Source organism: Mobula hypostoma, chromosome 11 (assembly GCF_963921235.1).
Source record: "Mobula hypostoma chromosome 11, sMobHyp1.1, whole genome shotgun sequence".
Classification (NCBI taxonomy): Eukaryota; Metazoa; Chordata; class Chondrichthyes; order Myliobatiformes; family Myliobatidae; genus Mobula; species Mobula hypostoma.
Genome location: NC_086107.1, coordinates 94399939 through 94427325, shown reverse-complemented (window position 1 = coordinate 94427325; position 27387 = coordinate 94399939). Strand labels below are relative to the sequence as shown.

Genomic DNA, 27387 nt, shown 5'->3' with positions numbered 1-27387 from the left:
ATTTCTCTGCGACTGAGAAGGGCCAAAAACTTGCCCTGAGGAGCATCAGGAAGTCTAAAAGTAGTAAGAGGCGGATGATCAGAAGTCTTTCTGAACTGACAAAAACTTGTACGTTGCTGGAGGAGGGAGATTGTGCAGACACTGGAGAAGAGTGAATTCTGTCAGGCAATGGGACGTTATGTTAGGTCTATAGGATGTTGGTGAGGCTGGAGAATTGTGTGCAGTTTTGTTTACCTTTTAGAGTGAATCTGTCATTAAGCTGGAAAGAGTGCAAAGAAAGTCTATGAGCATATTGCCAGGAGTTGAGGGCCTGAGTTACTGGGAGAGGGTGGACAGCCTGGGACTTTATTCCTTCACGCATAGGACTTGCAGAGGTGAATCTATGGAGTAGCATAGATAGGGTGAATACTGTCTTTGTTTTTCTCAAACTAATGGAATTAAAAACTAGAGCATAGGTTTAAGGTGAGTGGGGAAGGGGTTAAAATGGAACTAAGGAGGAACCTAATGCAGAGGGTGGTGTATGTGGAACAAGCTGCCCAATGAAGTATACTGATGGGAAAGATTTAGGGGAATGCTGGGGCAAAAAGACTCATTTAAATGGTCATGTTGGTTGGGATGGATGAACTGGGCTGAAAGACCTGTGTTGCTCTGTGGCTCTTTAGATTATAAAGAAAAAAATCCAGTTCAATAACTCCTTTCATATCCCTTTATGATATTTCAAAGCTTATCCCAACCAGTGAAAACTCCTTATAAGGTGAAACTGGGCCATGTGGGTCTTTATTCCTTGGAGTATAGGAGGTTGATGAGTGACTTTATAGAGGGTTATAAGATCATGATGGACATTGATAAGGTGGATGGTCACAGTCCTTTTTTTTTTCTCCCCAGGGTAGATTGAGTGAGAGGAGAAAGATGTAAAAGAGACTGGGGTGGGGGGTAACTTTTTCATTCAGGGCAAAAGTAGATAAATGGGACCAGCTCAGATAGATATCTTGGTTGGCGTGGAATAGGACCTGTTTCTGTGCAGTATAACTAATATATTACAGCTTGGGGTGTCGGAGTTCAGAGTGCAGTTTTGGCATTGACTGTAAGGAGTTTGTATGTTCTCGCCATGACTGTGTGGGTTTTCTCCGGGTGTTCCGGTTTCCTCCCACAGTCCAAAGATATACGGGTCAGTAGGTTAATTGGTCACTGTAAATTGTCCCATGATTAGGCTCAGGTTAAGTAGGTGGGTTCCTGGGTGGCCAGAAGGGGTTGTTCTGTTCTGCATCTCTAAATAAATAAAATAAAAATATTGCTGAGTGGTTGCCTCTAATGGATGAATGTGCTGTTACAGATATGTACGGCTATGGGGGAAACAAGAAGTCACCATTCTTGAAAATCACAATGGCACTACCTCGTCTCATTGCCCCAGCTAAACGCTTGCTGGAGCAAGGTTTCCGCTTTGGCTCAACGCCAATGTCCAACTATCAAGCATATGAGGCCAACATAGACTTTGAAATCAGGTATTTACTGTTCCTGTGAGTGTTAAAGCAATTGATTAAGAAATGTTGTTTATGACATCTGCGTATTAAGACTTGACATCTGATATAAAGTACTTTTGAAGTGAATCATTGTAGGTCTGGAATGGCTGGCGACATTTGCGGGCTGCCCCCAGTGCAACCTCGGATGTGTTGGTTGTTAACACAAACAATGCATTGCACTGTATGCTTCGATGTACAAGTGATAAATAAATTTGAGTCTTGCATCATGTAGGAAACAGCTAATTTCTGCACACAACATACATCAAAGTTGCTGGTGAACGCAGCAGGCCAAGCAGCATCTATAGGAAGAGGCGCAGTCGACGTTTCAGGCCGAGACCCTTCGTCAGGACCCTCCGTCCTTGAATTTCCAGCATCTGCAGAATTCCTGTTGTTTGCGTTTAATTTCTGCACAGTTAGGTCCTACAGCGACCTTGGAGTCAGAGTCATTATTCTCAGATGCACGGATACAATGAAAAGCTTAACTTGCAGCTGCATAACAGGCACTTAGCAGAATATAAGCACCATTCACAAAAAAAAACCATAATTTGTGCTGAAATTTTACAAGAAAGAGCACAATTAGAACAAAAAAGTGCAAAGTAATCAAGGTGGCCATTGTGTTGCTAAACTGTAGTGATTAGGGTTGATAGAACACAACATCACAACACAATATGGGCCCTTTGGCCCATGATTTTGTGCTGACCACCTCCCCCACTCTTAAGATCGACCCAAAACGCATGCGTGTGTGTGTGTTGTTACTTTGGATTTCTAGCATTTGTAAAATCTCTTGAGTTCTTGAACAAAATCAGCAGAACCCTCACCACTAACACAAGTATTTGAAGGGAAGTAGCTGTTCTTGAACCTGATAATCTGTTTAGTAGATATGAATTGAGGGATACATAGGGCCAGGATACCAGGAGGAGCCTTTTTTGCCATTTGGTTTTGTGTCACTGTATCTTTCAGGCAGGACTTTGGACACTTTTAACTTGCACTGGACACTTATAACTTGATTTTAACTGACATGTGGCTGTTGTGTTTTACTATTTATTATTATGTTTATTATTTAGTGTTGTGTTTGTTATGATTGCACTGCTCCTGAGAAACGCTGTCTCATTCTGCCCTGCAGAGCTGATGTACAGTTAGAATGACAATAAAGTTTTTTTGAATCTTTGAATTTTAAAAGTCTCAAGTGAGCGGCAATTCCTCTGACATTGTGGTGGTTTCTCACTTTTTTTGGGTAAAATAGTTTATTGTCACATGTACTAAGATCCAGTGAAAAATGTTTCCTTGCCATTTGAATGAATCATACCAAACAGAAGTATATTGAGGTAAAAACGATAGCAGGATGACGAATATAGTGATATCTTTACAGAGTGTTATGCAGAAAGACAATTAAGAGCAGCGTGGTATTATAGTGGCTAGGGTAACACTTTACAGTGTCAATGGTTGGGGTTCAGTTGCTGCTACTGCCTGTAAGGAGTTTGTACGTTTTCCCTGTGAACTGTGTGAGTTTCCTTCAGGTACTCCGATTTCCTCCCACACCCCAAAGTATGGGTTGGGGCTGATAAGTTGTGGGCATGCTATTTTGGCACCAGAGGTATGGCGACACTTGTGGGCTGCTTCCGGCGCACCCTTGGTCTGTGTTGGTTGTTGACGTCAATGGTGCTTTTCACTGTGTTTCGATGTCTGATTATATGATCTCCTGAAGAATTCAGCCAACCTGTCTATCAGGTATGGCACCTTCAAGAGGAAGGTTGGCTATCACTGGCAGGGATTAAAGTGTCGGGGCCTGAAAGCTGAAAATGAACTGGTGTTCGCATCCACTGCTCCGCATCGATTTAAAAATGTAGACCCAGATTAAAGCGTCGAGACTCGAGAGCAGAAAATGAACCGGTGTTCATCATGTTTGCCTGTGTTTGGCCAGTCTGCCTATCTTCTTGCTACTACCATCGGGTGAGAGGGGTAGGAGAGCTGGATGCCATGTTGCCAGGCTCGGGAGTAGCTGTTGCCCTGTAGCTATTGGGCTCCTGGACTGGCTTCATTTGCCTCAGTGCTCTACTGACTCTACAGCCACAGACTCACCTTCACGGACCCTGCAGCTCGGTTCTATGTTTTAGTTGCTTACTCTTTTTTATTATTTGCACACTTTGTCCTCTTTTGCACATTGGATGTTTGTCGGTCTTTGTGGTTTATTGTGTTTCTTTGTTTTGTGGGTGCCTGCAAGAAGATGAATCTCACAGTTGTGTATGGTGTACGCAATTTGAACATTAGGGAGGTTTTTTATTGCTGTAATCTCACCTTTTCTTTGTGGGGCAGTTGCAGTGTTGGGCTTTTGCCTCTAGGGGGCATCCCTGAACTATGGAAATGGCAGAGGAACGAGCACAGAATGCTGGAGGAGCTCAGCAGGTCGGGCAGCATCGATGGTGGGGAATAAACAGTCAATGTTTTGGGTCGAGACTCTTCATCCAGTCTGGAAAGGAAAGGGGAAGAAACCTGAATTTAAAAAAAAATTACCGGTGATAGAAAGTGGGTTCAGTTTCCACCACTTATACTGTTTATTTTTAGTACAGAGAGCCAAGTACATTGTAGAATAATTTAACAAAGTCAAGTTCAGATGCAGTTGTCACTTTGCACCTCAAACATCCTTCAAAATTGAAAAGTTCAAAGTTCAGGCATAAAATGCTTTGCTGTCTCCCACATCACAATTGCTTGCTCATTCTTCACAGACAAGTGTAAAGGAGAGTGAAATGATTGTTACTCCAGGGCTATGAGTAGGGTGGGTAAGATTCTTCATGATATTGCGGGCCTTTTTTCCGGCATCTTTCTGTGTGTGTGTATATATCCTTGATGGGTGATGTTGGGCAGTTTTCACTACCAGTTGTAGAGCCCTCCTGTCCACCGCAGTGAAGTTTCCGTACCACATGGTAATGCAGCACGGTAGGCTGCTGTCCCACTGCACATCTGTAGAAGGTCGTGAGTACTGATGTGCATAGTCCAGGTCTCTTCAGCCTCCTCAAGAAAGTAGAGGCATTGGTGAGCTTTCTTGACCATAGAAGATGTGTTCTGGGACCATTAGAAGCTGTGTGACATGTGCATTTCCAGGAGTTTGAAACTGCTTGCAGTTTCCATTGCTGTTCTAACCAAACTGGCTGATGTCAGCTTTGTAGTGGCAGATGTCGTGGAGATTTTTGCACTATCTGCACCAAGATTGTTTTTTTTAAATAAGATACTGATTCTGTTCATTTATTTTTGATCCATTTGGGTGTTGTGGCCAAATCATGTCAATACCAGCAAACCCGCAGCGAGTGGTGATGGGAAGTGTTCGACAGGTCTGATGATGATGTTAGTTCAGTTGTTTTGTGCTCTGAACCTACAGAATATGGGTGCTGTGTGGATGCACTTACCTTTGATTCTCAGAGTGACTTCATTCCCCTGTCTCTGACAACTACCTGAAGCTGAACCGGACCATTTGAAACATTGTTGTCACCTTTGGCCTCGATGGGTTTCTTGTCATCGTTAAGACTTGGCTGTGTTCCCCTTTTGTGTCATTGTTTGACGCTGAAACCCTGATCACTGTAAGACTAAATGCAATTATAAAGATTTTCTTTATTTGTCACGTGAAGCATTGAACCATACAGTGAAATGGTTCATTTGTGTTAACGACTAGAGCAGTCCAGGGATGTACTCTGAGCAGCCCACAAGTGTCACCATGCTTCTAGCACAAACTGAGCATACCCACAACTTCATAACCCTAACCGGTATGTCTTTGGAATGTGGGAGGAAACCCACATGGTCACTGGGGGAGTGTACAAACACCTTACAGAGAATGGCAGGAATTGAACTGTCCAAGGTAACATGGGCTCTGTTCTCTGGCACCCACCCTTTCACTTTGTGGACAAGTTCCACCCTTTTCGCCTCTCCTCACCCCCGCCCCCCCACACACACACTAATCCCTTTACCACTACTGCTGCTCTTGTCTGAGTTCTGGGCCTCCTTGTACACTTAATATAAACCAAAGTTACTGCTACTGTTTGTAGGACTGCGATATGATCTACTGTGATTGAGTGCTTTGAGAGCTCAGTCATGCCTGGTATTATCTCCTGCCCGAGCTAATCTTCCTTTAAAATGCGTCAGTATCGACCAACACAATCCGAGGATGTGCTGGTGGCAGCCTGCAAGAGTTGCCTCACTTCTGGTGCCAACAGAACATGTCCACAACCTACTAACCCTGTCCTGTACGTCTTTGGAATGTGGGAGGAAACTAGAGCACCCAAGGAAACCCACGTGGTCAAACTCCTTGCAGCCAGCAGTAGTAATTGAACCTCAATCAGAGAACACAAGCGCTGTAAAATCCTTGATCAACTCTTTGTTGTACTCAGACGTTAAGTGCTGACCATTTGACTTGCCAAGAGAGTTCTCCTCTGTGATCCTGACTGCAGTTTACATACCGACCAAAGCCCAGTGTTAATCACACACTCGAGATATCGAGTGCTGCCATCACCAAACAAGAAACAGACGACCCTGACACCTTTCAGATCATTGTCGGGGACTTCAATCAGGTTTGTTTGAAGACATCTCTGCCCAGTTATTATCAACATATAACCTGCAGCACCAGGGGTCCCAACACACTTGACCACTGCTATCCTATGATTAGAAATGCCTACTATTCCACGCCTAGATCACATTTTGTGAAATCTGATTATTTGGCTGTGTTCTTACCTACGTATAGGCACAGGCTAAAGCAAAGCTCCAGAGATGAGGACAACAAAAGAGTGGTCGCGGGAGGTAGAGGAGCGGCTACAAGATTGCTTTGAGTCGGTGGACTGGGCCGTGTTCAAGGACACAGAGGATCTGAATGAACGCACCATGGTTGTCACAGATTTTATAAAAGTAATCGTAGATGAGTATGCCCACACAAAATCATTCAGAATCTTCCTCAAGCAGAAGCCCTTGATGAACCATGAGATCTGCAATCTTTTGAGGGCCTGATCAGTGACATTCATATCTGGCAACCAAGTAAGATACAAGAAGTATAGGTACAATTTCCAGAAAGCCACCTCGTGTGGTGGGAATTTTGGATTAAACGTTTCGGACTGCAGGATGCTCAACAGCTGAGGCAGGGCTTGAACGCTATTACCTCTTGCAAAGTGAAATCAAGTGACATAGGTGACAACAGGGCTTTGCTTCCAGATGAGCTCAATGCCCTCTATGCTTGCTTTGATTGTCAATACATGGAGGAACCTTCACAAACTCCCACTGCCCTGATGACCCTGTGATTTTAGTCTCTGAGGCTGACGTGAGAGCCTTCTTCAGGAGGATGAACCTACAGAAAGCATCCAACCCAGATTGAGGTACGTGGCCAAGTATTAAAGACGTGCTGATCAACTGGCTGGAGTGTTCACCGAGACCTTGAACCTTTCGCTTTGGCAGTCTGCGGTACCCACTTGCTTCAAGCAGGCTTCAATTATACAGTGCCTAAGAAGAATGTGGTATCCTGCCTCAGTGACTATCATCTAGCAGCACTTACATTCACTGTGATGAAGTGCTTTGTGAAGATGTGATGAAACATATCAACTCCAGCCTGAGAAGCGACTTGGATTCACTGCAGTTTGTCTACCGTCACAACAGGTCAACCGTAGGGGCCATTTCATCGGCTTTTTCACTCAACCTTGGAACATCTGGACAGTGAAGATGCACACATCAGGATGCTCTTCATTGACTACAGCTCAGCATTCAATAGTATCATCCCCTCAAAACTGATCAATAAACTTCAAGGCCTCAACACCTCCTTGTGCAATTGGATTCTGGATTTCCTTACTTGCAAACCCCATTCAGTTCAGATTGGCAAAAACATCTCCTACACATCTCCATCAGCACAAGGGCACCACAAGGCTGTGTGCCTAGCCCCTGCTCTGCTTGCTTTGTACTTGTGACTTGAGGCTAAGCACAGCTCCAATGCCATATTCAAGTTTGCTGACAACACCACTGTTGGCCAAATCAAACGTGATGATGAATCAACATATAGGAGGGAGATTGAAAATCTGGCTGAGTGGTACCACAACAACCTCTCACAATGCCAGAGCTAATTATTGGCTTCAGGAGGAGAAAACCAGATGTCCATAAGCCAGTCCTCATCGGGGGTTAGAAGTGGAGAGAGTCTGCAACTTTAAATTGCTTGGTGTTATCATTTTAGAGGATCTTCCTGGCTCCAGCACATAAGTGCCATCATGAAGAACAGCAGTGCCTATACTTAGAAGTTTGTGAGGATTTGGCGTGACATCCAAAACTTTGACAAATTTTTATAGATGTGTGCTGGAGAGTGTATAGGCTGATTGCATAATGGCCTGGTATGGAAACACCAATGTCCTTGAATGGAATATCCCACAAAAAATAGGGGATGCAGCCCAGTCCATCACGGGCGCATCCTTCCCCACCATTGAGCACCTCTAAATGGAGTGCTGTCGCAGGAAAGCAGCATCCACCATCGGGGACCAAAACCACTCGGGACGTGCTCTTCTTGCTGCTGCCATCAGGAAGGAGGTACAGGATCCTCAGGATCCACAACACCAGGTTCAAGAGCACTTATTACCCCTCAACCATCAGGCGCTTGATCAAGGGGGGATAGCTTCAATCCACCCCACTTGCCCCATCACAACCTATGGACTCACTTTCAAGGACTTTTCATCTTGTGTTCTTGATATTTATTGCTTATTACAATAATAATTTTTTCTTTTGTTTTTGAAAAGTTTGTCGTCTTTTGCTCGTGCTGTTTGTCCTTCCTATTTGGCGAGGTCCTTCATTGATCCAATTAGCTGTGGTCTTTCATTAATTCTATCGTGTTCCTTGGATTTACTGTGTATGCCCACAGGGTTGTATCTGGTGATAGATATGTACTTCAATAATAAATTTATCTTGAACTTTGAAAACACTATGCTAACTGCTGTGCTTCCTTGCTGCCACTTCTGTCTGGCTTTCCATCATCTTTCATTAACGTAAGTTCATCTGAAACTGCTGGCTCCAGGGCAGCACTGTAGTGTAGCAGCACATCGCTTTGCAGAGTCAGCTTTCGTTGATTGGGGGTTCAACTCTCTCTATTGCTTGCAAGAAGCTTGTACGTTCTCCCCGTGACTGCCTGGGCTTCCTGAGGGTGTTCGGGTTGTTTCCCACATTCCAACTATGTACGGTTAGTTCCGCCAGCATTTTGTGTGTTGCGTTGGTGAGTTGTGGGCATGTGATGTGGCTGCCTGAAGTATGATGACACTTGTGGGCTGCCCAGCACAATGCCCGTTGAATTGACAGAAATGACATGTTTGATATCCAGTGACACAAAGCTAATCTTGCCTTATCAAGTTTAACCTCTTAAAAAAATTTTACTTGTTAAAAGGCTCCTCCATTTTACGATGCATGCAGACCTTGGTTACCTAGCATGGTTGTAGCCCTTTCATATCTGTAACCCTCTAGCCCTACAGAGTTCCAAGTTGTTTACAGTTCTTTGAAGCTAGTCTCTTGTACATCTCCAATTTTGATTTCCCCATGATTGGTTGAACTTTCAGTTGTCTAAAGTACCAAACCCAGGAATTTCCCCCTCCCACTAAGACATCTGTTTAACTTCGGGGATGCTGTTGATAATCCAGTAGATCACACAGATTTCTTGTGGTAGGAGTCCAGTTTACTTGGTCTGTTTCTTAAAACTTTTCGTGGTTTTGAAGGGATTGTTTATTGAGATACAGTGTGGAATAGACCTTTCCTGCCCTTTGAGCTGTGCTGCCCCAGCATCCCCCAGTTTAACCATAGCCTAATCATGGGACAATTTACAATGACCAATTAACTTACTGACTAGTAGGTCTTTGGACTGTGGGAGGAAACTGGAGCATCCAATGAAAACCTATGCATTCCATGAGGTGGATAGATGGTCTCCTTACAAATGATGTTGCATTGAACTCGGAACTCTGCCCCACGCTGTAATAGTGTTGCACTAACCACTACACTACCGCGGTGCTCTTTTGAAAGGAGTAGATTAGACCATAAGATATAGGAGTGGAAGGAGGCCATTCAGCCCATCTAGTTTGCTCTGCCAATACATCATGGCTGATTCCTGTCCACCATTGAAATTATTTTATTGCAATGCTTGTACTTTGTGTTTCATTTAATGTTTCATTAGATTCATGGTGGATTGTGATGTTGTTGGCTGCAACTGGATCGAATTACCTGCTGGGAAGTACCAGATAAGGGAAGATCAACCAACAGGAAATGAGAATGCAACATTGGACAGTCCCAAGAAGGTGTGTACCACTGAAGGCTAGTTGGAGGGGGTTGACTGACTTATTTAAACTCATCACCACTACTGGGGTATAGACCACCGACAGCAGCTTCCCATTCTAGGCCAGTCTTTCAAGTTGTCTCCAGGTGTAGGCCATCTTCAATGATCTTTCTCCCAGGGATGAGGTCTTTGGAGATCCTGTTTGCGTTTCTGTGGCTTTGGGTTTTTACTTTGAGTTGCTAACCCCAAGCCCAACCCCCCTCATTCACATCCGGGCATGGGCCCATCTATGGTGGAGTTGGGAGGGGATGTTGGGAGTGAAATTAATTGCTTTAACATTTCAGTGTTTTCTTTTGGATTAGTAAATTATCAGCTTTTGGTGCTTGGGATAGTCACCTCTGATCCAGGAGCTGAGGAAGTCCCAAAACTAGGCTCATTTTTACCAGTACTGAGAGCTGCTGTGATAATGGAGGTGCCATTCCATTGGATGAAATGTTAAATCAAGACGGCTTTCCCGAGTAGGTGTGGGTGATCCTATGGTACTATTTTGAAGAGTGGTTTTGTTATGAACAAATGCTCCAATGGATGGTGGAACTGGTTTAATTTCTCCTTCTTCAACCCTTTAGCTCTTCCATCTTCCACCTTTTAACCTATATCATTGCACTCTCCCCCTCCACTGGTCTCATCTAATATCTGCCAGATCCTATCTCTTCCCCGTCCTCTCCCCAGTCCCGATAAAGATCCTCTGCCCGAAACGTCGACTGTTATTCCTCTCTGTAGATGCTGCCTGACCTACTGAGTTCCTGCAGCATTTTGTGTTTGTTGTATTGCTTTGAGCTTCATGTGCTGGCTGCAGTATTTTACGGTTGTACTCTTCTCTCTATTCTTACAGAAACATCTGCATGATGCTAATAACATTAATATTCAAAGTACATTTATTATGTGTGTGAGCACGTGGCCAAGTGGTTAAGGCATTGGACGAGCTACCTGAAGGTCGTGAGTTCGAGCCCCAGCTGAGGGAATGGGTTGTGTCCTTGAGCAAGGCACTTAATCACACATTGCTCTGCGATGACACCGGTGCCAAGCTGTATGGGTCCTAATGCCCTTCCCTTAGACAACATTGGTGTTGTGGAGAGGAGGGACTTGCAGCATGGGCAACTGCTGGTCTTCCATACAACCTTGTCCTGGAGAGTGAAGACTTTCCAGGCGCAGATCCATGGTCTCGCAAGACTAACGGATACCTTCATGTATATAATATATAACCTTGAGATTCGTCTTCTTGCGGGCAGCCACAAAACAAAGAAACACCACAGAACCCGTTTAAAGGAAAAACTCCACACAACAAAGACCATCAAACACCCAAAGTGTGAACAAAAGAAGAAATGGCGCAACTACCAAAAAAAGCGCACAAATAATCCCAGGAACATTAAGCATCAAATTGTAGGAGCCAACAAGTCAGTCAGTTCAGCGCTGTCGACTGCAAGTCACAGCTGCAGAGCCAATTCCGTGCCGAATGCCTCCATCAAATCGTGCAAATAGTAAGAAAGGGTGCTGAAAAACACATGGAACATGAACTGGAGCGCTCCCTAAAGTGAGTTTACAGCCCTGGAGCATGTTCAGCGCTGAGGACATTAAACATCAAACCCCAGAGTCCGTAGCCATGAGCCGCCGAACCTTGCAGCGTGGGATCCAAGACTCCTGCGGCAATTGGCAGCAGCAAGAGAGATACTGGTCTAACGCTGATAGACGGCGCCGAAGAGACGTTCAGTTCCGCTCGTCCTTAATTTTAATCTTGTTTGGCGCTTTAATCGACGTAGAGTAAAGGAGCTGACCATGGGTTTGTATTCTGCCATTAGGAATCGACACAGCGTGCACCCCCAGCGAAGACCGTAGCTGCACTCTGCACTCTGAATCACGCAGAATCCCCCGGAGATCTCAGAATCGCCAGCTTGTTTAGTCGGTTCAAAAATGTATCCTTAAAAGGGAAATTCCAGACTGTAATCAATCACAGTTCAGAAGAAGTCCTTTGAGGAGAAGAGTAGCTAGTGGCTTTGTGAGCTTTCTGCACGATGTTGCCATTGGTCACTGGCACTATCTTGCAGGAAACAATGACTTCCACAGATAAGGGACTTGAGTTACTGGGAATGTGTTCCCTCTGTTGGGGGATCTAAGAACTGGAAATCACAATCTCAAAGTAAGAGTTTATCAGATTTGGACCGAATTGAATATTTGACATTGGAGATTTTGAAATTTTTTTACTCATAGGTAGATGGGGTCGTAAAAGAGAGCTTTTGGCAAGTTGGTATTGATTTCAGGAGTTCGGGTGTTACGTTGAAGCTGTATAAGGGGTTGGTGAAACCTAATTTGGAGTATTGTGTGCAGTTCTGGTCACCTGCCTACAAGAAAGATATCAATAAGATTGAAAGAGTACAGAGAAAATTTTACACAGATGTTGCCAGGTCTTGAAGACCTGAGTTATAGGGAAAGGCTGATTAGGGTAGGACTTTATTCTCAGGAACAGAAGAATGAGGTGAGATTTAGTCATAGTCATAGTCATACTTTATTGATCCCCGGGGAAATTGGTTTTTGTTACAGTTGCACCATAAATAATTAAATAGTAATAAAACCATAAATAGTTAAATAGTAATAGGTAAATTATGCAGGAAATAAGTCCAGGACCAGCCTATTGGCTCAGGGTGTCTGACCCTCCAAGGGAGGAGTTGTAAAGTTTGATGGCCACAGGCAGGAATGACCTCCTATGACGCTCTGTGTTGCATCTCGGTGGAATGAGTCTCTGGTTGAATGTACTCCTGTGCCTAACCAGTACATTATGTAGTGGATGGGAGACATTGTCCAAGATGGCATGCAACTTGGACAGCATTCTCTTTTCAGACACCAGATAGAGGTATACAAAATTGAGGGATATAGATAGGGTGAACACAAGCAGGCTTCTTCCATGGACGTTGGGTGAAACGAGGTCATGGGTTAAGGGCAAAAGATGTTCTCTTTATAGGGAACATGAAGGGGAACTTCACTTGGAGAGTGGTGAGAGTGTGGAATGAACTGCAAGTGGAAATGGTGAATAGTGGGTTTAATTTCAGCATTTAAGAGAAGTTTGGCTAAGTACTACAATGGGCGCAGGTGGATAGGACCAGGCAAAATAGTGTGCATGGACTAAATGGACGGAAGGGCTTGTTTCTGTGCTGCAGTGTACTATGTCTTTCTGACTCTACCCTAACACTTATTATTGATATTTACTTATGATTTGGAGGGTTTCAAAGAGAATGATATAATTTAAGGCTTTGGTGGCTGGTTGCAACACCAAACTTATGGACACTGCAACATGTGAACGGTTTCCCATAAATTCAAGCTTCAAACACCTGACATACCACATATATTCATTAACCTCTCAGTGCTATGGGTGGAAGTTTCCACTTGCTTCAAAAAGGCAACAATTATACCAGTACTTGAAGAATAATATGAGCTGCCTTAATGACTATCGCCCGGTAGCACTCACATCTACAGTGATGAAATGCTTTGAGAGTTTGCTCATGACTAGACTGTATTGCTGCCTCAGCCAGGATCTTGACACATTGCAATTTACCTATCGCCACAATAGGTCAATGGCAGATGCAACCTCAATGACTTTAGACCACCTGGACAACACCAAAACCTATGTCAGGATACTGTTCATCGATCAGCATTTAATATCATCTTCCAACAATCCTGATTGAGAAGTTGCAGAACTTGGACCTCTGTACCTCCCTCTGCAATTGGATCCTTGACTTCCTAACTGGAAGACCACAGTCTGTGCGGATTGGTGATGACATCTCCTCCTCGCTGATGATCAACACTGGTGCATCTCGGGTGTGCGCTTAGCTCAATGCTCTACTCTCTATATACCCATGACTGTATGGCTAGGCATAGCTCAAATGCTATCTATAAGTTTGCTGTTGATACAGCCATTGTTGGTAGAGTCTCAGATGGTGACGGGAGGGCGTACGGGAGCGAGATATGCCAACTAGTGGAGTGATGTCGCAGCAACAACCTGGCATTCAACATCAGTAAGACGAAGGAGCTGATTGTGGACTTCGGGAAGGGCAAGACCAATACCAATTCTCAGAGAGGTCAGAAGTGGAGGGAGTGAGCAGTTTCAAGTTCCCTGTTGTCAAGATCCCTGAGGATCTAACCTGGTTGCAACATATCGATGCAGTTATAAAGAAGGCAAGACGGTGGCTATACTTCATTAGGAGTTTGAAGAGATTTGGTATCTCAAGAACTTCTATAGATGTACTGTGGAGAGCATTCTGACAGGCTGCATCACTGTCTGGTATGGAGGGACTACTGCACAGGACCGAAAGAAGCTGCAGAAGGTTGTAAATCTAGTCAGCTCCGTCTTGGGTACTAGCCTACAAAGTACCCAGGACATCTTTAGGGAGCGGGTGACTCAGAAAGACGGCGTCCATTATTAAGGACCTCCAGCACCCAGGACATGCCCCTTTCTCACTGTTACCATCAGGTAGAAGGTACAGAAGCCTGAAGGAGCACACTCAGCGATTCAGGAACAGACTCTTTCCCCTCTACCATCTGATTCCTAAATGGCCATTGAACCTGTGAGCACTACCTCACTTTTCAACATATATTATTTGTTTTTTGCACAATTTTTAATCTATTCAATATACATATAATGTAATTGATCTACTTATTTATTATTATTTTGTTTTTTTCTATATTATGTATTGCATTGAACTGCTGCTGCTAAGTTAACAAATTTCACGACACACCAGTGATAACAAACCTAATTCTGATGTGGATGGCGGAACTAATTTCCTCTTGTTGCTTTCATCCGCTTACCTCTTCCTCCTACCGCCACCTAGTTTCTTGCTTCGTTTCCCTTCTCTACCCCCCCCCCATCCACCCACCTTCCCGCTCACCTGGTCTCACCTATCCTCTGCCAGCTTGTACCCCCTCTCTCCACCTTCTTATTCTGGTTTCTGCCTCTTCCTTTCCAGTCCTGATGAAGGGTCTCTGTCCAAAACATCAACTGTTTATTCCCCTGCATCCTCCATAGATGCTGCCTGATCTGCTGAGTTCCTCTAGCTTTGTGTGTGGAGGATTGGCTGCAAAACTGACTACACTTTGAAAACACTTAAATCAGCATCTGCATTCTCTGTGGCCTAGAAACGTGGTTCAAAAATGCAAGCTTTTTATAACCTAACGTTAAATTTGATCTTTACTCTCACCACTCCCTTACCACCACTCCTTTCCTGGTGGTTGCTGTCCATCTGCTGAACTCCTTGGAGACAGAAAAATGCACATTCTGTCAAAGTGTAGTTTTGGGAAATGGAAGAAATTTGTTGAATGTGGCACAATGAAAATTTCTTTGCAACTATTAGAATATGAAGCGTCTTGGCCTGAAATGTTGACACTTTATTCCTTTCTGTAGATCCTGTCTTACCTGCTGAGTTCCTCCAGCACGTACGTGTGTGTGTGTGTCGTGTTGTGTTGCTCTGGATTTTCAGCATCTACAGAATCTCTTGTGTTTTGTATTTAGAATAACTTATTTTTATAACTCGCTTTATAACTTCACCACATCCCAGAGTACTTTGTAGCCAATTAAATGGCAATTGTAGTGGATGCAGTCTTTTCCTCCGATAAGGGAATTTAAAATTAGAGGGCAGTTTTATGGTGAGAGGGGAAAGATGTAAAGGGGACGAAAGAGTCAACTGTTTCACACAAAGGTGCTGGGTACTCTATATTGAGGGAGTGGCCAGACTTTGGTATCATTCTTTGGTTTATACTTGACAGAGCTCCAGTAAACAAATTCTTCTCCATGTGCCTTGTGTGTTACATGCTTGGGCGATCATAGTTTTCCACACCGAATGATCCCACGCAGTGTCAATAATATCTTGCACCCTTAGATCTGTTAGTTCTTTCACAGTGTCCATATATTTTCCTCTTTGTCTTCCTCTTCCGCGTTTCCCAGGCATACAGCCTTGTAATGAAAGGCATTCTATTTCTCCCTTTCTGATAACATGGCTCAGGAATTTAAGTTTCCTCTCATTTAACGTTCTCATTAAAGATCTTTTTGTGTGGGCACATTGGAGTACTGTCTCATTAGTTACCCTGTCTCTATATGATATTTTCAGCATTCTTTTTCTTTTTCAATATTTTTATTGATTTCCATATAGAAGAATAGAGTTCAGGAGAATACATATTATAAAACAAAAGACAAAATATAATACCAGATACAGTATATTGAATCACATTAACAAACTCCTAACTCTATATTCATATGGATTAGATTAATTCGTATATTAGAATTCTTCTAAGAAACTACATTTCTGTTGCTTCTAAGTTTCTTTGGAGTTCTGGTGTTATAGTCCATGTTTCAGAAGCATACAGCGAGATTGACCAGATGTAACATTTTAGTAAACAAATAAATAGGCTTAAAAACGAGAAATTCTGCAGAGGCTGGAAATCCAAAGCAACACACGCAAAATGCTGGAGGTACTCAGCAGGTCAGGCAACATCTATGGAAATGAATAAACAGTCAATATTTCAGGCCCAGACCCTTCTTCAGGACTGGCTTGCTGAGTCTCTAAGCAATGGTTGAGGCTTCACTAATGGCTAAGGAGGGGAGTTTCTTCCCTTCTCTTTCTTGAAGTACTAGTGAGAGATTCTTTATATTCAGCTGAGAAGCTAATGGGTCGTCAAAAGGACCGGATTCAAAAAAATTGCTACCTCAGACAGTGCAATATGCCCTTAGTGTTGACACCTGATATTCTGCTCAAGTATCTGAAGTGGGTCTTGAACTCATGACTTTCTGACCTAGATGTATGAGCACCAGATTTTATCTAAATCTGTTACTCTGAACCTTAGTTAGAATAGCTGAGACCTGCCTGAAATAAGCACTGACCACAGTTCTCTCCTGAGATGACATGTACATCATGTCACCTCAGAGCACCTAAGACCATGAAATAATTTTGTCAGTAATTCAAGTTGTTTACTAGGTTGAAGATTCAAGTTTATTTATCAAGCATGCATTGAAGTGTGCAGTATAAAGCATCGTTTGCATTACCCAAGGGTGTGAGGGGGCAGCCGACAAGTGTCGCCACACGTTCTGGTGCCAATGTAGCATGCTGACAATGCTCGGCAGAGCACAGCCCAAGTAACAAAATAACAACAACAGCAAAACAAGCCCTGTTCCTTCCTCCCACTCACGCACAAACGCAGTCCTTTAACCTCAGCACAGACCTTTATCCTCTAGTGAATTTGGATTTTTTAAATTGCCAAAAAAAAAATCTGCAGCGCACGACTGGCTTTTTCTGTTCGAACTCTTTCAGTTGATCGGAGATGTACATCCAGTATTTGCAAAATCCCTTGTTGCAAAGTTGGCAATTGTGTTGGAAGATGGGCTGCTGCAGGAGGCCTAATTTTTATCATTTGTCCTGTGATGGAAATGGTTCAACCTCTCAGCTTCACAATCTACGTAGTCATACAAGAAACTAAAGCAAAATCTCATGATTTTTGGAAATCTGGAATATAAAAGAAAACTTATGTAGACACTCAGTAGGCCAAGCAGCATGAGTATGGTTAATGCTTCACGTTGATTATCTTCTTGCAGCTTCTCCAGTCACAGACACTGCCTGACTTGCAGAGAATTTCAGCTTTGTTTAAACCCCACAAAAGAAATTGAAAGCTGTTCAGTTCTGAGTTTTCTATCGCCGTTTTAATACTATGAGGTCTTTTTCTCGTGGACTTGTATATGTCCCTAATTCATGTTATAAAATAAATATTTCCATATTTATGACAGTTACTAAAAAGACAGTGTTTTAAGCATGCTTTTTTTTCCTACAGAAATGCCGAGTCGTTAATCCCAACCAAAACAGAAACCTTTTGTTTCTGACTGCACGTGATACAGGCTGCTCATTTTGAGAAGTGCCTTGTTTCTTTTAACGTTATTGCACAACTGGTTAACAGAGACACATTTAGATTTTAATTCCTTTAAATGTCTTGCTGACTGCAGCATTTGAGACCAGTCAGCCCTATCATTCCCTTTCACTGAGAACTGAAATGTTTTGAGTACCCAGTACATCATATCAGCAACATCTCTCATTTATCCTTCTTCCCTCCCTCCCTGCTCTTTTCTCCACCTCTCCTCTTTGATTTTCTTTCCTTCCTTACACCTCTTAATTTTCTCATTTTCAATTCTCAGCACCTTTTCTGTCAAACCCTTAAACCTTTCACTGTCACCTCTTTTTGACCCTAGCATCCTCATTCCTCGAACATGGCCACTATCCCTTTCCTGTTGCCTGGCACTGCCACCTCTGGCTCCCCATGACCAAAACCATTCCCACAGATGCTACTTGACCCGCTGAGTTTTTTTTCCAGCAGATTGTGTGCTGATCTGGGACTGCAGCTGTTCTAGCAGAAAACCTCTCAAAAGAAAATGGGCAATAGAGAGCAAAGGCTGTCTTTCCCCAATGTTGGTCACAACCATGAATAAAGTTAAGAAGAAACTTAGCAGCTCTTTGCTAACGAGTGGTTTCCTTTGGCATGTTGCTCAGGTGTCACTGGCGCAGATTGAAGTGGACGTCGCCTGGACAGACTTGATCAGCCACCCCGCTGAAGGAGAATGGCAGAAAATCGCTCCGCTTCGAGTGCTAAGCTTTGATATTGAATGTGCAGGCCGGAAGGGTAGGTTATTAAAATCTTAAGGAATATTTGTTTACCTCACTATTTTGCTTTCTTTTTGCACTACTTTTGAAATTTCTTATTGTAACTTTGTCATGATAAACCTGATTCTGGTTCACCAAGCCTCTTTTCAAATAGGTGAATAGTTAGCAGGTGTATCAAGCATATTGAGAGTACCGTGCAAAAGTCTTGGGCACATGTAAAAAAAATTCTGTAAAGTGAAGGTGATTTCAAAAATAATGAAATGAAAAGCTTCTAAATATAAAAATTACAAGGAATGGTAAGTAGTAAAAACTAAAGCACATCAATATTTGATGTGACCACCCTTTAAAACTGCAACAATTCTCTTAGGTACACTGTTGTGCAGTTTTATAAGAAAATCAGCTGGTAGGTTGCTCCAAGCGTCTTGGAGAACTTGCCACAGTTTTTGGCTGCCTTGCTTGTTTTTGTCTCACCAGGTAATCTCAGACAGCCTCTATGTTGAGATCAGGGCTCTGTGGAACTAATACCATCTGAAGCCAATATATTTAAAAAAAAAAATCTCGGGGGCCTAAGACTTTTGTACAGTACTATAATGTTAGCAAAGTACATTACATTTTTCGACCTTTTAGATCTTGAGACACAACACAGTACGAGAACCTTCCGAGCCAATGAGCCTGTGCTGCCAGATTACACTCGTGACCAATTAACGTACTAACCTGTACGACTTAAGAATGTGGGAGGAAACTGGATCATCCAGGGAAAATCCACATGGGCACAAGGAGATCGTACAGACTCCTTACAAACAGCAGAATTGAACCTGGGTCACTGATGCTATAATGGTGTTACGCTAAGTACAACACTACTGTGCTACCCACGCTGAGCTTGCTAGTATTGGTTGATTTCATGAATGCACACTACTTTAAATCATTCCTAGTCGTATTCCCTCTATTGTTCATGAGAATTGGTTTACTTTGGTATTCGTGGGGTCTGTCCTCAATCTTGCACCCAAATACAGAGAGTGGCTTGTATCACTTCCCAGAAGAGGTGACGAGAGAGATTACAGACTTCTATTAATATGCGGTATTTGCATTAACAACTAATGCAACCTAAGGATGTGCTGGGGGCAGCCTGCAACCATCGCCACACATTCCAGTGCCAACATCGTATGCCCACCATGTCCTATCAAAAAAAAACAAGAAGCAACAACAACAGCATTGAAAAAACAAAAGCAAAACAAGTGCCCTTCCTCTCTTCCTCCGTCCCTTCCACTTCCCACCCATTCACACAGATGGTCTTCCAAACCCAGGGCAGGCCTCCTCCGGGCCTCCATCCTCCAGTGGACTCTCAGACATCGGGCCGCCAACTTCCACAGCCTACAGTCTGGAGCTCTGTGCTGCTGATGCCTGCCCGACACCAGTATGTACAGGTTATCACTCCACTCAGTGAGTCTCTGCATAGTAGAAGGCAATAGTCCGCTTTAGGTTCCCAGCACAGAGGCTGGGGAGGCTCGTGTTTGCACTGGGCTCATGGCACAACACCATACAGTCTCAACTGGTATCATACAGTAGAGGTGACGCTAGCATCGAGGTTCCAGAATGGAGGACCAAGGGTGCTAGAGTAGATGGTCTGTGGGATAGTGCCAATTTGATCACCAGGATACATTCCTGTTACTTTTTTAGCCAGTGTTCCAATTGTCATCTTTTTTCTCAATCCATGTCATTGCTTTGTTTGAGATCAGCACAGATCCATAAAAACGTTAATGATCATTTTTAAGGACCCTCGCTTTAAGAGATGCATGCCGCCTTCTTGTTATTACCATCAGGGAGGAGGTTTAGGAGCCTGATTCAAGAACATTTTCTTCCCCTCTATCACCAGATTCCTGAATGGTCCATAAACAATATTTTATTTATGTAAGCCCCCTCTTCAGAGCTCATATGGCAGCTTGGCTTGTCAGCGAACTCTGCTAACAGCCATGTGGCTCAGTGGTGGGAAGGCCACCTTTCTGAACAATATAAGTCTAGGATTGGTATGATTTGGGGTTCAATCAAACAGGAACGTTGAGAATTCTGATTAAAGCAATTTCGATTTGAATGATTACTGTGTAAATACTGCCCATACATAATTATCGGTCATAAAGAAATAACAATACAATTTATAAAGGAAGTATATTCACCAATTTCAGGTTTATCAAGCAGTAGGAAAAGAAAAAAAAATAAAAATGCCCATTACATTTAAACCAGTCTAAGTGTGCACATAAATGGTGGAGCTAATTTCTGTAGTGGTTGAGTGTACCACTTTACTCATGACACTGAATTCTCATCACCAATCATGGGGAGAACTTCTCTTCTTGGACTCCCTTGTCTCACAAAGCGCTCCTCGCATTAAGGTCTTCTCTTTGGATAGGATCATCCAGGCGTCTTCCCTGAATCACTCCTCTTCGCATCTTCTGCCAAAAGATCACGTCTGACGACTGTCCATCAGAAATCTATCGCTGCCCAGCTCTCTCTCGAACCTTCTCTGCATCCCACTATCCTGATTGGCTGACTCAACATTCCTAAGTTGAACAACATGGCTTCGTATCTTTAGCCAAAACCAAAACACTCTCGCCAGTAGGACACAGCACTTTTATAGAAAGCTGCTAAACTAAAGTACCTCATAGCATAGCAATAGGACTCCTAACCAGGGCGTTACATTTATTTTGTAATTTTTAGTATTTCGTGTTGTAAAACAGAAAACTTTACATCACAAGACTGTGATAATAAATGTGATTCTGAATAGTGTTAGAATATGGAATAAGTGACTTGGTACTCATGAATAAATAGCTGAGAGGAAGATGTGTGTACACAGGAGACACGAAAGACTGAAGACGCTGGAACTCAGCAGGTCGAGCAGCATTTGTGTGTCTGAATGTTGAGAGGGTAGGAAGGGATGTTTTGGATAGAAAAGTTGTTAGTGGAAGTATTTTTTTGTTGCTCAGTTAATTGGATCTCTCCAGCAAAGTACTGGCACAGCCCGAGTGCTTTCTACATGTGCTCTAAATCTCAATCGTAGTGCGGTGGATAATGCCTTACCAAAACAAAGTTCACTCAAGTGGGACATAAACTTGTAGAGTGAGTTATTATAAAGTTGTGTGAAGAGAAAGAGGACTGTTTTTGCCAATGGGTGTTGTTTGTTTTTGATTATTATCTCAGCGATCTTTCTCTGTAAACGATGTGAAGTGGCTATTACACTATGATGAAAGAGCTGATGATCTGATGAGCCTTGATGAAGGGTCTCGGTCCAAAACGTTGACTGTTTGTTCTACTCCGTAGATGCTGTCTGACCTGCTGACTTCCTCCAGTAATTTTTTGTTGATCTGGGGGAAAGTGTTCTTTTCACCCTGCATCTGCCACCAGCCTCTCTTCATTTCCAATTTAATTTGATAATACTTGAGACTTGGACAGTTTGAAAAAGTCTGGTTTGTTCCTAATGACCTGCGAGTATTCCTGTTTCACCAGTCCTGGGCATCACAGCCCCAGGGACCTGAGGCCATCATACTCCAGCCATAGACATCTGGGTGCGGCAGTCTTGAAGATGGTCACCAGAGTTATATTGGCACAAACTAATTGAGCTCACGGCTCACGGGTCCGGAGACTGCGGTTCAATCCTCACCTCCAGTGCTGTCTGGGTGAAATTTTTATGCAATTGTATGGGTTTCTCCGGGTGCTCTGGTATCCTTGTGCATCCCAAAGCATGTAGGTTGGTAGGCTTGCCAATTCAGTTCCTCCTGGATTCTCCCATTCACCTAAAATTGGCAAATATCTCGGCGAATGGCAGAATCTAGGGGGAATTGATAGGAATGCTGGCAATTTTTATATAAAAATTACCAACATTCCAATCAATCACCATTCATCAAGTATCTTATTTATACTGGACCTCAGCAAAACAGTTGAATTTTAGTTATGTGGTCTCACTGGCCATTTTATTAGGTGCAGGAGTGGTACCTGGAGTGGTGTTCTGCTGATGTAGCCTATCCACTTCAGGGTTCAATGTGCTGTGCTTTCAGAGATGCTCTTCTGCACACCGCTGCTGTGATAAGTGGTTATTTGGATTACTGTTGTTGTCTTGTCAGCTTGAACCACTCTTGGACATTCTTCTCTGACCTCTTTCATCAACAAGATGTTTTTACCATAGAACTGCCACTCACTGGATGATTTTTGTTTTTGCACCATTTCTGTGTAAACTGTAGAGACTGTTGTGTGTGAAAATCCCAGATCAGCATTTTTTGGGATAGTGAAGCCGGTTCTACAGTCAAAGCCACTTGGATCACATTTTTCCCCCATTCTGATGTTTGACCTGAACGACAACTGAACCTCTTGACCATGTGTGCTTGTTTTTATGCTTTGAGTTGCTGCCACATGATTGGCTTATTAGATATTTGCATTAATGTACACGTGTGCCTAATAAAGTGACTACTGAGTATAATTATGATATTTTAAATATAATATAAGAATAATACAAAGTTGCTTTAGTGTGCTCTAATTTAAATGGATACTTGATAAGTAGTGTGACCATTGTGCTTAAGAGCCTATTTTTCAAGTTAAGTTTATTGTCGTTTAACTAAATATATGTATATAATGAGACAATGCTTCACACCCTGGTTTGGAGAAACAAAGGTACCTTAAGTTATTGTGTGTTGGATAAAATCTACAGATGAATCACACATAAATAACAAACTGAAGTGCATTAATATTAAATATTGTAAGGTACAGAACAGTTTAACCAGTGACACTTCAAATATCATGCAGCAGAGTTCAGAAGTATTATGACTAGGGGGAAGAAACTGTTTCCCATCCTGACTGTTCTTGTTTTTATCCATCATAGTCTCCTGTCTGATGGTAGAAAGTCAAAGGGGGATGCTGGATGGATAGATGGGATCCTTAATAATACCAAGGGCCCTGATGAATGTCCCACATGGGAGGTAGGGAGACCCCTATGATCCTCTCAGCTGTTCTCAGTCTTTTGTAGGGACTTCTGGCCTGATGCTCGGCTGCTCCCATACCAGATGGAGATGCAGCTTGTCAGGACCCTCTCAATGCTGCTCCTGTAAAACACATTTAAGATGGGGGTCGGGGAGCCTTGCTTGCCTCTCCTTCTCAGGAAATGGAGGTGCTGCTGTGCTACTTTGTTCAGGGAGGTGATATTAAGGGACCAGGTGAGGTCATCTGTGATGTGAACTCCCAGGAACTTGGTGCACGTAACTGTCTTTACAGAGGAGCCATGTATTTGCGGGGGTGTGGGGTGGTTGTTCATCTGCACCTTCCTGAAGTCCACAGTGATTTCCTGTGTTTTCTCCATGTTCAGGCTTGGGTTGTTTCAGGTTAGGTTATTTCCCACATTGGCATATAATACATCTCCCTGCCGCATGGTATTTGAAGTGTCAGTTAAACTGTTCTGTACCTTACAATGTTTAATATTTAGTTGGTTATTTATGTGTGATTCCTCTGTAGATTTTATTTCACATTCAACCCTGAGAATGAAGGGTAATCTTAGTGAGATGTTCTAAGAGAGCTTGGCAGGGTAGGTTCTGAGAGTATGCTTCCCCTCATGGGGATATCTGATATATGGAGACATCATTTCAGTTCAAGGGCTGAGATGAGAACGTCTTTTTGTTTTCAGGTTTGGGATCCTTTAGAATTCTTACCCTCATGAATGTGTGGTTGAGTCAATGGACGCCTTGCTTAATGGTATAGGTTGATGGCATCAAAAAGGTTGGAATCCCTGTGTCTGGGCTGATATCGATGAATGTCTGGGAGTTGAAATTAAGGGGAACAGGCAGGTAAGTGGAGTTGGGACCAGGACTTAGATGGCAGGGCAAATATGAGGACGTGCACCCAAACCTGATTCTGTTCCTTATGGTCTAACACTTGCGTTTGTTTAGGTGTTTTTCCAGAGGCTGAGAAGGACCCTGTGATACAGATTGGCAACATGATGCTGAGACAGGGCGAGAAGGATCCTTTTATCCGTAACGTCTTCACTCTCAAGTCTTGTGCCAGCATTGTTGGATCGCAGGTGCTATGCTTCGAGAAGGAGAGTGAACTTCTGAAGGTATATGAACCGATGGAGTGTACTGAATTATTCACTTCTCTTTGCTAGTGATTTGTGTCAATCTTCGGACCTAACAGGAATAAATTGTATCATCCTCTTGGACAGTTTATTCTTTTGAAGACCCTTAACTATATTGATTTTCATAGGAGTTTTTGGGTCCAAATCCATACCTCCCTGAAAACCTGAAAATGGCTACTCAAGTTGATCAGGTGATAAAGCAGGCAGATGGCTTGTCTTCATTAGTTGAAAAAACGAGTTCAGGAGTTGGGAAGTAATGTTACAGCATTATAAAAGCCTACAGCTGGGCTGTATCTTGAGTATTGTATTCAGTTCCAGTTGCCCTGTTATAGGAAAGATATAGCGACTTTGGAGATGGTGCAAATAATTCACCAGGATGCTGCCTGAATTAGTGGGAATAAGGAGACGTTGGACAAACTTGGGTTGCTTTCTCTGGAGTGGCTGAGGCTGAGAGGAGACCAGATAGAGGTTTATAAGATTGAAAAGTATAGATAGAGCAGATAGCTGGTATCTTTTTCCCAGCGTTAAAATGTTTAATATCAGTGGACATGCCTTCAAAGTGAGAGGGGGAAAATTCAAAGGAGATGTTCGGGGCTAGTTTTTTAAAAATGTCATGATGGGTGCCTGAAATGAGCTAGCTCAGATGAAAGTGGAGGCAGATATGGTAGAGGTGTTTTAGAGGCTCTTTAGATAGCTACATGGACATGCAGAGAATGGGGGGATATGGACGTTGTGTAGGAAGAAAGAAAGAGTTACTGTAGGTGTTTAATTACTAGTTTAATTAGATCAGCGCAATATTGCTCCAAGAGGGCATGTATGTAATGTGTGTGTGTGGGGGGGTGCAATTTAAAAGGAGATATGGGGGGGGGGAGTTTTTAATTCAGAAAGTGGTGGGTGCCTGGAATGTACTGCCTGGTGTGGTGGTGGAGGCAGATACAATAGAAACTCTTAAGCACATGAATGTTGTGTTGGTAGATGGGATTAATTTAGCATTTTACTGCTAACTTAGATAGTTTGGCACAACATAGTGGGCCATGGGGCCTGTTCCTGTGCTGTGCTTCTAAGTTCTAATGAGAACTGACCACCCTCCTACAATGTAGTTCTCCTTCCTGAGCATGGAGGTTTTCTGTGTTTAAATATATTCATTACTGAGATTGTGGGTAACTCCCAGTTGAATGCAAATATCTAATGTGAAATTTTATTTTTTACAGTTATGCACATTTCACTGGTGTTTATAAGGCTTACAGCTTTATCTGTCACATCAAAACATGCAGTGAAGTGTGTCATTTGTGTCGGTGACCAACACAGTTTGAGGATTGTGCTGAGGGCGGCCTGGGCATCCACACCACCAGCGCCAACATAACATGCCCACAACTCACTAAACCTAACCCTAAATGTACATTGTGCAATGTGGGAGGAAACCCCACACATTCACGGGGAGAGCGTACGAACTCCTTACAGACAGCGGCAGGAATTGAACCCTGATCGGTGGTTGCTGGTGCTGTAAAGTGATTGTGCTAACCACTGGGCTACCGTGCCACCTGGTTTTCACCTACAGTATGAACTTGATAATGACAAGCCATTTTGCCTTGGTGCTGAAGAGGGCCTGGTGCTTGTCTGATAACCAAGTGCTTGTGCTCCTTCAGTGGGTGTCACTGAACAGTGAAGGTTCCTGAGGTAAAAGTGAAAATGTTTGTGATCATTGAATGTAAGTGGATTTCCAGCCAGTGAAGTTTTGCTCCTATGTCTTATGGTCTTAACTTGGTGAGTAAGACTGTCAAATGCTTACAGGGAGAAGGCAGGAAAATGAGGCTGAGAGCTAAAATACAAAGTCAAAGTAAATTTATTGTCAAAGTACACGTATGTCACCGTGTATTACCTCGAGATTCATTTTCTTGCAGGCATTTACAGGAAAATAAAGAAATAAATAGAAATTTATGAAAAACTATACATAAGCAAAGACTGACAAACAACCAGTGTGCAAAAGACGACGAGTTAATAAATGACATGAGAACATGAGTTGTAGAGTCCTTGAAATCAACCGTGGTGGAATGGCAGAGCAGACTCCAGAGACCAAATGGCCTAATTCTGCTCCTATGTCTTTTGGTCTACATTGTAATGCAATTTGGGAAGATCTCCCAGAAATATAAATAACAAAGTAACCTTGTCAGTGGGTAAATATTGATTAGGGCATTGGAGAGCCCTGTTTTTTTTTGTGAAGTGCTTTACAGTCCTTTGCAATGACCTGCAAAGGCATGAGTAGATCCATGACTCAAACTCCATTTATAAATTTGCTAATGACAAATCTGTTGCTGGTAGAATCTCAGAGGGTAAAGAAGGGATGTACAGGAGTAAGAGATAGATTGGTTGAGTGGTGTCACCACAGCAACCTTGCCCTCAGCATCAGTAAGACCAAGGAATTGATTGTGGACTTCAGGAAGGGGAAGTACAGGGAACACACCAGTCCTCATCGAGGGGTCAGCAGTGGAAAGGGTGAGCAGTTTCAAGTTCCTGGGTGTCAACATCTCCGAGGACCTATCCTGGACTCAAATATATTGATACAATTACAAAGAAGGCTATATTTCATTAGGGGTTTGAGGAGACTTGGTATGTCACCAAAGACACTTAAAATCTGTACAGATGTAGTGTGGCAAGCATTCTAACTGGTTGCCTCACCACCTGGTATTGTGGGGCCACTGCACGGGATCAGAAAAAGTTGCAGAGGGTTGTAAACTCAGCCAGCTTCATCATGGGCACCAGCTCTTCCACACATTGAGGACACCTTCAAAATGTGATGCCTCAAAAAAGGCGGCGCCCATCATTTAC

General features: G+C 43.1%; 1 protein-coding gene across 2 annotated transcripts in view; it reads left to right on the top strand.

Annotated features, from left to right (window-relative positions):
* Window positions 1-27387, top strand: part of pold1 (polymerase (DNA directed), delta 1, catalytic subunit) — a 234870-nt gene that overhangs the window by 21953 nt on the left and 185530 nt on the right. For both annotated transcript variants that reach the window (XM_063063296.1, XM_063063297.1), the window contains exons 6-9: window positions 1334-1502; window positions 9679-9799; window positions 18348-18477; window positions 24377-24543. In XM_063063296.1, the coding sequence (XP_062919366.1) occupies window positions 1334-1502; window positions 9679-9799; window positions 18348-18477; window positions 24377-24543 (587 nt within the window). The remainder of the gene's footprint in view (window positions 1-1333; window positions 1503-9678; window positions 9800-18347; window positions 18478-24376; window positions 24544-27387) is intronic.